General features: G+C 42.6%; 1 protein-coding gene across 4 annotated transcripts in view; it reads right to left on the reverse strand.

Moving 5' to 3' along the window:
* The window catches only part of PREP (prolyl endopeptidase), a 177,206-nt gene that overhangs the window by 117,715 nt on the left and 45,757 nt on the right, over positions 1-13,734 (reverse strand). For all 4 annotated transcript variants that reach the window (XM_073336887.2, XM_073336888.2, XM_073336890.2 and 1 more), the window contains exon 7: positions 8,423-8,528. In XM_073336887.2, coding sequence (XP_073192988.1) covers positions 8,423-8,528 — 106 coding nt within the window. The remainder of the gene's footprint in view (positions 1-8,422; positions 8,529-13,734) is intronic.

The following is a 13,734-nucleotide window of genomic DNA, read 5'->3' on the forward strand; positions in this document are numbered from 1 at the left end:
GACTAAACTTCATGATATTTCTTCATAACCATTTGTGAAGAACTCAGGACGTGAAGGCTGCATTTATCATCAAGTCCAAAGAAACAGTGACAGCACTACAATTAGCTCGACAAGGCGCTCAGTATACCAAAAAATAAACAAACCCACTGGTGATGATCATATCTCCTGACTATCGGAACATCTACTGCTGAAACAAAATTGCCACACATGGCTCAAGAATGTGAGTATTTCCTGTCCTAGGAAAAGGAGGAAAAGCCAGCATAAATGTTCACCATATTGGACACCACTGTGAATAAAAATTAATTAAGGTAACTTTAAATTAATTATATTTAAAACAGGTTTTGTAGAGATCAATCATAGATTAGAATCAGTTCTTGGTATTTCTGTAGTGTGCCATAAAAGCAAAGACAGCAAATTCTCTCTCACAGCTTGACATACTGAATTTCAAAGCACTTTAGCACTTGATTTCTTTAGTTTCAAATAATTATTCTTTACCACATGGCATAACTTCTAGATTTTCAACTCTAAAAAGTTATTTAGAAAGCAAATATTCAAAGAAAAGAGTTAAAATAGTTCATGTAAACATATTTGCAACTAAGTTTGTAGATTGTAAAACGTCAAAGTAGTACATACAGGGTTGTAAACAAAGTGATCTATAAACTTGTTTAATATGAATTACTTTGGGAATCATCTCTCTCTCATACCTTAAAGGCTATTTGCATAAGCTTATGTTCACTACAGACTAACATCTACCAATACTCCTTTTCAGATCCTTGCCATTCAGTGTTCCAACTTGAAGGGTATAGAAAAAAAAGTGAAATTTTGGCCCCACTGAAGTGAGTGGAAGTTTTGCCATCAACTCCAATGAGGTCAGAATTTCATCCATTGTGTATTCTAGAATTTAGTTTTAGTTACAGGCAGAAAAATCCTTATAGATTATGGAGATCACTTGAAATAATACCATCTAACCTCTCTGCCCTACAAAAATACTCACAGAATGATTTAACACTCTGAATATGAAGTCTAAAGACATTTCTGAAACTTAAGATTTTCTAAATCGATGAAAAGCACAAAGCTTGCAAAACTACTGGTGGATTTGCTGGATCACCATGGGTTAAAAGGAGCAATTGAAAAAGGTAAGAATGTTGCTGAGAAGCTCTTTTTCCCCTCCACAGCAGTCTTCACTCACCACCAAGGATGTTGGGGAAGATATTTATCTCTGACCTGTTTTTTTTCCCTGGTAATAAAGATGAGCTACTCTCAAGAGACTGAGGTGCCAGAAGGAGATTCTGCAGCAAGGATAATTTAAAAAGCAATAAGTCACTAACCCAGATGGTATACATCCAAGAGTCCTGAAGGAACTTAAGCATGAAGTGACTGAGATGATAAAAATATGCAAATTATCTCATTAAAACAGCCACTGATTCAGAGGACAGCAAATGTTGTGCGTGTTTATATATATATTTAATTTCAAATTTTTTATTAACTTAAAGTTACAGTAAAACATTAACATACTACATTGTACATTACTTACTCAGGGATCAGGATAACATTCAAAGAAGCAGGCTGGAGATTCTGCTTAGCTGGCGGGGGAGTCCCCCTCCTCTGAATATTGTATATTTTTAATATATAGATACTTTAATAAATATAGGCTCAGTCCTGCTGGGATGTAAAGTATAGTTTCTATTACTACTCAAAGTAGAAAAGCATTACATTCAGTAAATGAAGGAACATGCCTTACAATATACAATATTAAGGTTTTGTTAAGACATGTGTTTGCACTTTAAAGTGTTCAACCCCTTCTGGGTTAACAGAATCTGTTAGTCCAAGTCTAACACAACATCAAAACAACAGAGTCCTTGGTCCTGCTGCAGTCAGACTTCAGCCCTCTTCCTTATAGGTGGACTCCCACTGTCTAACTACAAGCTCCTGGGCTCCAGTTAAACCACCATCTGGGTCAGGTCTCCCATCCGTCCAAAGGCGTCTGGCAGGCTGTGGTCTTCTGCCAGTTCCTTGCTTAAGCCTGGCTTCTTGCCACATGTTGGAGCAGCCCATCTGTTCTCCTCCCCAGTCAGCCTTCAACTGCCGGGCTTTCCTCCTTTGGTCCTACACCCATCCTGCCCTAGTGGGGTAGGGCAAGGCTCACTGAACAGAGCTGACTGGCCCAAGGCATGCTAGCCCTTTAAAGGGGCAGACTGTCCTTCTATAATGACCAATTGCTACTCCCTCTCTAGCTAATCTTTACCTGCTTAATTGTGTGTACACATCACAGCAGAGGGAGGTTTTAGAAAGGAATTTCAATGAGAAGGCAGCAGTAGTAGCCTTCCTGGTCAGCTCAGGTAGAGCATACTACGGGGCACAGGCAGCATGGGGAAAAGCGCAGGAACAATTTTCAGAAGAGGACAACTGGGGTGCTGAGACTGGCAGCACTGATGAAGTGGAAGGATTGGAGGAGCAATACAATTAGAGACAAGGCTGCATAAGAAGGGAGGGAGATGCAAAGCTATGCAGAGTCTTCAAAGTAAGAACAAGCAGCTATGGATATGTCTACACTGGCAGAGTTAAAGCGCCAACAGTTACAGCACCGCTCAGAGAGCCCTGAAGGGAAACTGCTGTTGTGTGTTCACACCGTAAGCTGCCTGCGCAAGAGCATGTTCACTCTTGTGGCACTTGCAGTGGTATTCAGAGCTGCACTCTAGGCAGCTATCTCATAAAGCATCTCTTCCTCCTCTGCCGCTAAGATTTATGGGAAGGCGGAGGGAGGGTCGCGGGGCACCCCGGCTTCTGTCCCAATGCCCCGTGATGCATTGCTTCGCATCCCAGCAATTCCTGTGCTTCTGTCCACATTTGGCGCCATCTTTCAACAGTTTGTGTACTGCATGCCCTGCCTCTTCGGTATGCAGGAATGGATCCCCAATTGTCGACCAGTATGCTGCTCGCTTGGACTAACACGTCACAAGTAGCAGTGGAGTTATTCCTTAAACTACAAAGGCAAGAGGAGTGTGACATTGATCTTGCCACGCTTAGTAGCTACGACATGAGATTGCTTGTTGCAGGCACGGAGAAGCTGACCACAGTGGAACGCAGCTTTTGGGCTTGGGAAACAAGCACTGAGTGGTGGGACCACATAGTCATGCACGTCTGGGATAACGAGCACTGGCTGTAGAAGTTTCAGATGAGGAAAGCCACATTCATGGGACTGTGTGATGAGCTCGCCCCAGCCCCACGGTGCAAAGGCATGAGAACGAGAGCTGCCCTGTCCTTGGAGAAGCATGTGGCGATTGCACTGTGGGGGATGGGGAGGTCCCAGGATGGTTACAGATTTGTGTATGTCCAGGGATTATATCCAACCTTCTCCTTTGGAGTGCAGCGGGTACTGTGTCCATTACGGAAGATCTCTCGCTGCTGAGGTGAGCAGGGAATCAAGGGAGGGTCTTCAAGACTGTGGCTTCCACCCTGGCCCTTATGCGGCTTGTCTGTGTGCAGCAATGGTCCCCCCCCCCCCCTCCTGTGACGGCAGAGTGGTGCAGGAAAGTTACCGTTAATGGGACAAGAAACAAAGCAGCTCTGCAAAAGAACCTGCAGCAGCAGATTCCCCAGTATCTCCATGAGAGTTTCATGGAGATCTGAGGTAGATTCCCGTGAAGTGAGGGAGTCAATCAACAGCCTATTCTGCCGCTCAGACTAGGCATATGGTGGTCCGCACATCATACAAACACAAGCCTATTTCCTGCAACCCTCCTGCCCCCAACAACTCACTTCAGTGATTCACAAAAATCAAAGCCACTTACCAGGGGCCTCTTCTCCTGTTTGCGCTTCACCAAGCTCCAACAGCTGTGACTGGCTAGCCTCCTCCAGGTAGAAAAGAGCTCCTGGCTGCATGCATCTCTGACCTCCTAGTCATCCTCTGCCTTCGGGTCCCCTTCCCACTCCACATCCTCGTCCAAGATTTCCTCCTCCTCCTGGCTCCGTCCACCCTCTGCTGGCACACGATCCACCAAAGAATCCACAGTGGCCTTTGCAGTGGAGGTGGGGTTGCTACCGTGTACTGCATCCAGCTCTTTGTAGAACCGACAGCTTGTGGGCGCAGCATCGGAGCAGTGGTTTGCCTCCCCCACCTTATGGTAGGCGTTCCGCAGCTTTTTCACTTTGACCCTGCACTGCAGTGTGTCCCAGTCATGGCCCCCTTCTGTCATGCATCGTGAAATCTGTCCATAGGTATAATAATTCCTACAGTTGGAGCACAGCTGGGACTGGACAGCCTCCTCTCCCCAAATGCTGATGAGGTCCAACAGCTCGGTATTGCTCCAAGTGAGGGATCGCCTGGTGTGTGAAGCAGGCATGGTCACCTGGAAAGATGCACTGAGACCACTGCCCATGTCAACAAGCAAACAGAAAGGGGACTTTCAAAATTCCAAAGGAACGTACGGGGCAGGAATGACGGTTGGTCACCTGAAGGCAGGGCAGTAGAGTTCAAACCGATGACCAGAGAGGTGAGAACAGGCATTGTGGGACGCCTCCCGGAGGCCAATTGCACCCTGTAATCGACCAGGGTGTCTACACTGGCACTGCGGCGCTGTACCCCGGCGCAGACAGGTGTATGCCTCTCGTTGGGGTGGGTTTTTTTACAGCGCTGCAACTGCGCAGTATCTGTGCACACCTCGGGAGCTACAATGCAGAAAGCTGCTATACTGAGAAGAAACTTGCCAGCGTAGACAGGACCTTAGACTTGACAAGGAGAAACAGACGCCAGCATGGTGATTACAGGAGTGAAGTGATACAGTCAGAATAAAAAGCAAGGGGATGATTAGGACTCAAATAGTATTCCCAAAGCTGGTATAAAGCTTGCTACTGCTTCATATCAGTATTGCAGCACTAATCCAGAGGAAAAGTAGCATTTTCAAATCCTGCCTTTCCCCAGAAACTAACATGAAAGGAATGGAAGTCCCTGCAACATTGTGGTAGTCAGGTTCAAGCAGGTTTAGTGAGAATAGGGCACACTCAGCATGCACAATTACTGTGACCCCCATTAACAAATGATACTTTTATTATTCTAGAAGTTCTCATTTATGAGTTTAAATTGTTATTTTTATATCTTGTAACTTAGTCAAGCAAAGCAGGATTATATATGTTATTGCTAGCATGTAAGCATGTGTTCAACCTGACTCTAAGGAAGAGGCTATAAACGGTTAAACTTCAGTATATGTAAGTTTTACTTCACACTGAGCTATACATAAGGCTAAGATTTTGTCATGGATATTTTTAGTAAAAGTCACAGACAGGTCACTGGAAAAAAAAATTTCACGGGAAGCCTGGTACTGTCCCTGACTTTTACTAAAAATATACCTGACAAAATGGGGATCTGCTGATCCCCAAACCACCTGAAGCGGGGTAGCTGTGCAGGGCTAGGAGCTGCTTGCAGCAGCTGGGGGGTACCCCTGCCACCTGCAGCTCTGGGGGTCCCTTGCTGCCTGTGGGGTCCAGAAGCTGTGGATGCTCCCGCTTCCCATGTCCACTGGGAGCTGCGGGGTACCCAGCCGCTGCTGCCGAGAAAACTGTGGGGTTCCCCTCCAGGGGCTGGGGGATTCCCCCCTCGCCTGCGACAACTAGGGCCTCGGGAATTCCCCCACCGGGAGTTCAAGGTTCCCCTGCCTGTGGCCCAGGGTTCCTCTGCGGGCAAGGGCTTGGGGATTCTCCCGCCACTGCCAGGAGCTCAGGGTTCCTCTACGAACTGGGAGCTCGGGGGTTTCTTCACCCGTGGCCCAGGGGTTCCCTGCCGGCTGCGGCTCAGGGATTCCCTCGGAGCTCAGGGGTTCCTCCACCACCGCTGGGAGCTCAGGGTGTCTCCCAACTGTAGCCAGGGGTTCAGGGGTCCTCTGCCGGTGGGGGCTCAGGGATTCCCCCGCTGCTCACAACAGCTTGGATCTCCAGGGGCTGCCAGAGGCACCAGGGTACCCCGCAGCTCCCTGCCCCTGCTGGAGGTGGGGGACCCAGCAGCTCCCAACCACCGCAGGCTGACGTCACTAGAAGTCACAGATTCCGTTACTTCTGTGACCTCCGTGACTAAATTGTGGCCTTAGCTATACATAACACAGACTTCATTAGCCCATGTGGTCTTCTGAGATGCCACAGCAGTACTCTCTGTAAGCTGTGTGTTAGATTCATTTGTGGTGGGAGGGATGATGTGGGGGAGAGAAAGAAAGGTGTTTTGCATGTAGTTTCAGAATCCCTCCGTCTTCAGCTTCTTGAACTCAAATGACAAACCATACGGTTTTCTATTTAGCAAAATAGGTCTCCACTATACTCAACACTTTCATTTTCAGAGTCTTCTACATTGTCTTTATGTTTCTAAAGAACCTTTCTGTGCTGTTCCACTTTGTTTTCATTGGGCCTGCTATCCTATAGTTATCACAACTATAAGAGCTCATTAAACAGTTACTAAGCTGTCCAAAACGGTATTACAAGGGCACACTGACAGCAGTTAGAACGCATTGCTTCCAGAAAGAGTGCCCACATCTTAAGTGAGTATTCCTCTTGGAAAGGAGCTGTTAAGAGTTAACTACCCCATTTACCTTAGCATTGTTTAGCACAAGCACATGAAGTATCCAAAGTGGAACAAATTCCAGCAATACTCAAAGTTCAAATGATTCAGTTTTGTTTACCAGCTAAGCTGAACAACATGTGCATCAATTAAGGGATGTCCCAGGAATCATATAGCATAGTAGTCGTGTACGGGGAGACTTTGGAAAACCAGTAAAGTGCCTGAAACCACTATGGCTTATTGCTAAAAGCAGCCAAGTCAGCAGGCTTAGCTTAACCAAGGCAGAAGGGGAGGGGGTGTTTTGGGTGCCACAGAAAGGGCAGCTTGACACCCTGTCCTTCCTGATACGGATTGTGTTGAAGTTGCTGATACATGCATCTTAGAAGAGCAGGATGTGCCCCCAGGAATGTCTATTGGGGCCTCAAGGCTGCAAACTCTGGAAAAACCCACACCTGGTTAATCGATAATCAGAAGGAACCTCTTGCTTGCCCATTGGAACTGCTTGCTTAACAAGTTTTCTTTAAGGGACATGTCATTCTATTACTAATGTATAAATAAGGGGGGAAAGTTTGAGGTAGGGGGACTCTTCAGAACTGGACTTTCCCTCTGGATGCATCTTGTTTTCCCCACTAGCAGACAGGCTGCCGCTGTGCCACTCGAGAGCCACACTCAGCTTTGGTAATTATCAAGGGTTGGGGGTGTTTTACTAACCTGTTGTGGACGTGTGTGTAAGTGCTTGAGACTAAGTAAAGTTTAGCTTTAAGCGAAAGCACTCGTGTTGTCCTATTTGTTCCAGCCATCTATCAGTCGGACGGCCGTGTCTTCCCCGATTTATTTCCTGACACTATCTCTCACAGAGTAAAAGTTACCAAGAGCTTTGGGTTGAAAGAACCCCGGGTAACAATCGCAGTAACTAAGGAACCAAAATCAAAATCCATCCCATGCACCGTTGTTTCTGAACAGTACCAATCACCAAAATATCCCCCTAGTACTCTGTTTACATGCACGAATGCAATTTTCCTTACTCTCTGACATTTGATGTGGCAGCTGTTGTAGATTTTATTCAGTTTGTCATTAAATTTCTAATTCAACACAACAAGAATCCAACAGAGCAAAGATGTGCCTGTTATGCTCTGAGTAGAGAGCGTATTATGAGGAGATTTCTCTAGCCTAATGCTCTGGAAGTATCAAAAATACTGGTCAATAAAACTACCAACATGGAGATATTAGACCTTACAGCTACACACACAATGGGCATAAAAAGCACAGGGACATACTGTGCCCTTTTTACACCTCATTTGTGTGGTTAGAAAGTAAGATAAATAAGTCTGCTATTACATAAACAATAACTATGTTAATCCAGCTATAATGTATGAGAACTATCCCTTAGAACAGTAATGCATATAACTATATTCGAAGTTCTGATGGAATAACAATTACTAAAATTACCTTTGGAGATGAAACAATACTACAAAGTAAATTTTTTGTGACTATACCTACAGGTCTAAAGAATTAAAATATTTCACTCTTTTACTGATAATGTACAAAGAAAATCTAAGTTATATCCAAGTCAGGCACTTTTGAAAATGAACATGATAGTCTGAGTTTAAATGCACCACAGAATTCTGGCATGAAGAAATATTCCAATTGTCTTTAAACACTGGAAAAAAAAGTTAGTCTGTAAAACCAAATCATAAACATTAAACATACATTCATGCATATCATCCTTTTAGACATATAAATCAAAAATGGGATGTATACATGATGACCGTCCTTGATGTTAAGCAGAAGAAGCTGAATGTTAGCTATGTATCTTTTTATGTAGAGGATATAGAAAAACAACCTAAAGAAGGGAAGGATGAAAGAAAAAGAAAAAATTACCTGTTATACCATTTGATTCCTTTTGTAGATCACAGTACCACAGCCTGTTCACTGGATCACATCCTTCTCGTATGGATAGTAAGACATACCGACCATCATCAGATACCTGCAAGAAATGACAGAAAATTAGGACAACACATTATTTTGAGAGATACTTCTGAATAGGAAAATCAGTGACATGTACATTTAAGACATTCAAGATAATTATTTAAAAAGGAACACAATTTTTTTTTTTAAACTTTACTAGGAAGTAAGACGAGCACATAAAATTCACCATTAAAATGTGATGGGATTATTTTTCTGTTTTTTTACTGAAAAGAAAGGCTGTTTAATATGTGCTATTTGAACAAGAATAGATACTTCTGTTGTGTCCTCATTTTCTACTGACAGTATAGGATCCAGTAGCTTTATACTGGTTATAGAGCATTCGAACTACAACAGAGACATAATGGAAAAGACAAAGAATGCTGGGCTTATTTTTGTTAAAGTCTAGCCATGACTATCCTTGGTAGTATTCACTCATTTACACTCTCCTCTCTACACTTCATCTTCTCATAGTCATCTGTGCTAATACACCATCAGGGTTAGCTTCCCAACACAATAAAGATGGGAGACCGACTACTCATCTTCTTAAAAAAATTAAAAGGCAAGTCTGCAGATACTGAGTTCAGTTTCTAACAGACTTTAAATATTAAAGCATGCAACTATATCTTCTAGGTATAAGATCTGCACCTTTCATTGAATATATAATCTTACACTTTAAACAAACAAGTTTTGGTGCTCTTGAAAGGCACTTATTTGATGGGACAGGAGGCAGATGCCCTCCACATAGCCACAGAATATACACCTCACAGTCAATGAGTGCTTTCTCATTACTGCTCCATCAGCTTGCTTGAAACTCAACATAGAGAGGAAATGAAAACTTTAGACGAGAATAACAAAAAAGGTAGAAAGGCAGTAGAGGGAAGAATGAGGACAAATATGATATTTCTGTTGCTTGGTAGACTAATGCTCACATCTGGATGGAAGTGAAAAAGGATTTATATATTTAGTATATATGAAAGCATTAGATATACAAGTACGTACACACACATTCACGTACGTACGTACACACGTGTGTGTGTGTATGTATGTATATACACACAAAAGAGGCTATGGGGAGCCTTGAAGAAGGAGGTTTTTAAAATGGGCTTAGGAAGGACAGGGAGAAGGCAAGGTAGACATGGTCCACAAGGGAGTTCTAGGAAGAGTGCGCAGGATAAAAGCAGGCATGGAGGTGATCATGAGTAAAGGTCACAGGGAGAGCCTCAGCATGAGCAGTATGCGTTGAGAAAAGAGAGCATGGTGAGGAAGAATTTAAGGAGGTAAGAGCAGAAAGGAAGACGAGAGCTAGGTATAAAGAAGAACATAAGAATGGCCATACTGGGTCAGACCAATGGTTCATCCAGCCCAGTATCCTGTCTTCTGACAGTGGCTAGTGCCAGATGCATCAGAAGAAAGCAGAAGAGGGCAATTATCAACTGAGCCATTCCCTGTTCTTTTTTGAACAAAGTTATACTTTTGGCCTTCACAACATCCTCTGGCAACAAGTTCCACAGGCTGACTGTGCATTGTGTGAAATAGTACTTCCTTTTGTTTGTTTTAAACTTGCTGCCTATTAATTTAATTTGGTGACCCCTGATTCTTGTGTTATCAGAAGAGGCAAATACCACTTCTCTATTCAAGGTTTTATAGATCTCTATTATATCCCTCTTAGTTGTCTCTTTTCTAAGCTAAACAGTCCCGCTCTCTTTAATCTCTCCTAGTATGGAAGTCGTTCCAGACACCTTTTCATTTCTGTTGCCATTCTCTGTACCTTTTCCAATTATAACATACATTTTTTGAGAGGGGGTGACGAGAACTGCATGCAATATTCAAGATGTGGGCATCCCATGGATTTTTATAGTGGCATTATATTTTTTGTCTTATTACCTCTTTCCTAATAGTTCCTAATTTTGTGAGCTTTTTTGACTGCCATGCCACATTGAGCAAATGTTTTCAGACAAATATCCATGATGACTCCAAGATCTCTTTTTTGAGTAGTAACAGCTAATTTAGAACCTAATCACTTTGTATGTATAGTTGGGATTTTTTCCAATGTGCATTACTTTGCATTTATCAACAATGAATTTCATCTGCCATTTTGTTGCCCAGTCACCCAGTTTTGAGAGATCCCTCCATAACTCTGCAGTCTGTTTTGGATTTTGAGTAATTTTGTATCATCTGCAAACTTTACCACCTCACTGTTCACCACTTTTTCCAGATTGTTTATCAATATGTTGAACACACTGGTCCCAGTACAGATCCTTGGACCCTGCTATTTACCTCTCCACTGTGAAAACTCTGTATTCCTACCCTTTGTTTCTTATCTCTTATCTAGTTACTGATCCATGAGAGGACCTTCCCTCTTATCCCATGACAGCCTACTTTGCTTAAGAGATTTTGATGAGGAACTGTGCCAAAGGCTTTCTGAAAATCCAAGTACATCATATCACTTGATCACCCTTATCCACATGCTTGTTGACCCCCTCAAAGAATTCTAACAGATTAGAGGCGGCATGATTTTTCTATAAAAAAACATGTTAACTCTTCCCAACATATCATGGTCATCTATGTGTCTGATAATTCTGGTAAAAACTATAGCAAAGAACAATCTGCCACATACTGAAGTTAGGCTTATTGGCCTGTAATTGCCAGGATGGCCTCTGGAGCCTTTTTTAAAAAAAAAAAAAAAAAAAAAAAAATCAGCATTACATTAGTTAACCTCTAGTCACTTGATACAGAGGCTGATTTCAGAAGGAGAAACTTGAATTGTAATAAGATAGTGAATCAGGAAAGATATTTTAAGAAGGGCTGAACATGGCCATAACCATGGGATAGAGAGAAGATTATCCCTGTTTAAAAGTTACTGGGCAAAAAAGGTCCATCAAGAGCAATCTTCTGTGTTTAGAATTAGCAACATAACTTGTCAGCTGGAAAGAACCTCTGTGAAGTTGATTCTGTCAAGACTCACTTCCCACAACACTCCATAGCCTTTCATGGACTTGTGGAAATTGGATACAGACAGAAGCTGCAGCAGAAACAAGAGGCATGTGCCTCTATTATACAAGCAGTTCTGCTTATTGTGCTGATCCTTCCTCTGGGCACCCCATGCCAAACTTCAAGTATACAAGCATCAGTGGGGTAGCCGTGTTAGTCTGTATCCACAAAAACAACGAGGAGTCCAGTGGCACCTTAAAGACTAAACAGATTTATTTGGGCATAAGCTTTCGTGGGTAAAAAACTCACTTCTTCAGATGCATCATACAAGTATGTCTCTTCATCTATAAACATGCAGATGCCCTGCATCAGCAAGTGTACATCTGCCATCTCAGCCAACATTGGGAATTAAACTGATGACCTCCAGAACTAAAAGCATGAGTCTTTAAACCTTGTGCAAAAAAGGCAGGTTCCCAAGATGAGGACAGATCCGCTATAGATTAGTGAGGGACACCATATATACACCCCTCCCCAACCTGGTTTACCCAAAGCAAAATGTGTGACATATTACTGAAACGTGTATTTGGCAATTCACACAATAATTTACATATCATCATACAAATTTCAGTGCAAAACCTGTATTAAAGAGGTCTTTTCACTGAGAGACTCACATTCAACCACACCATCCCCTCAGATCAGCAGCAGGGTTTGAACCCCCTGATTTTTCGATTCCGACTTTAGAGTTACAGGAATAATTGCTATTCACTATGCAGAGCAGAGACTGGAGCCTCTTCCTGGACACACACTTTTCTAGTGGGTTACACAACTATTAACTAGTCAGCAGCAGACGATCAGTGACCAGGAATCCTAGATTCTATCACTGACTCTGGGAGAGGAGTGTGGTTTTTAGTAGTTACAGACAATACATGGTGAACCAAACTGGTTGGATCACTCTGAAAGACAGACAGTGTGGTGCAGCGGGTAAGACTGGTGTTTGTCACATTAGAGACCTACATTCTGTGTCTGCCATGATATTGCAAAAGCTCTCTGCCAAATGTGTTTAAAATAAATTAAAATAAATAAATAAATAAAATAAAAAGCAGGTAGAGCAGGGAGAAGTGGTCAGCAGCTGTTACCTAACTGTCTTCTAGGTGGGGGTTCATGGCCTTAGTTAATAATGGTAGCATGAATAGCACTGGAATTTAAACAGAACTCAGAGGTGAAATTTGGGCTCCTTTACCAGCTCAGGAAACTTTGCTTTAGGCTGTAGGGAGAATTAGTGAAGGGTTGTAGGTGTATTTTTAGCATCTCTGGGAGTGACAGACATCACTTGCACCACAGCAGATTTGCCCTCATATTAAAAATGAACTCATTCAAGTTGGCACATAGGTTTTCCAGGATGGCTAAAATGTTACAAGAAGCAAAGTCACCCACAGCAGAAATTTTTGAACTCTTATTATTCTATGAATTCATTTTTCATCAAACAAACATGAAAAACTTAAGTAGACCTCAAAGTTTACATTCTATGTTTTAGTTTTTGCCATTTCAATGAGATTTACACAAAATAAAGGTTTAAAGTTCCTATTAAAACTGAACTCTGTTACAACCTTATGGAGCAACAGCTGCATCATAATATCCAGCTGAGGCTTTCTCCTCCAACACCTGCTGCTCTAATGGGAAAGCATAACTGAAGCCACCAATAAGTCCTCTTTTGTATCCAGGCTTCTCATAGGTGTCCTGTTTCCTGGTAACTGTTGCTATGGTGTGATAAATCAAGTGGTGGGTAGCTCCCTCTGATGGACAACCAGACAGCCAGTTAGCTATAAAATCCCTCTTGGTAGCTGTTCTCTGCTTGCTTTACCTGAAAAGGGTTAACAAGCCCACAGGTAAAGAAAAGGAGTGGGTGCCTGACCAAAAGAGCCAATGGGAAGGCTAGAACTTTTAAAAAATGGGAAAAAAACTTTCCCTTTGCCTGTTGTTCTCTGGGCTGCTGTATTTTCCATACCTTGAAGAAATAATTTGGATAGGGAATTTTTAGTTAAGACGTTATCAGGTTTATTTCTTATTTTGGCTTGTGAATCTCCTCTGTGCTAACCCCAGATGCTTTTGTTTGCTTGTAATCTTTAAAATGAACTCCCAAGAAAGCTATTTTGGGTGCCTAATTTTTGTAATGGTTTCTTTTAAGATCTAACAAAAAGCCTAAGTTCCAGATGTATTTTTTCCCTTTTCGTTTTTAATAAAATTTACCTTTTTTAAGAACAGGATTGGATTTTTGTTGTCCTAAGAGATTTGTA

The sequence above is a fragment of the Lepidochelys kempii genome, chromosome 3 (genome assembly GCF_965140285.1).
Source record: "Lepidochelys kempii isolate rLepKem1 chromosome 3, rLepKem1.hap1, whole genome shotgun sequence".
Classification (NCBI taxonomy): Eukaryota; Metazoa; Chordata; order Testudines; family Cheloniidae; genus Lepidochelys; species Lepidochelys kempii.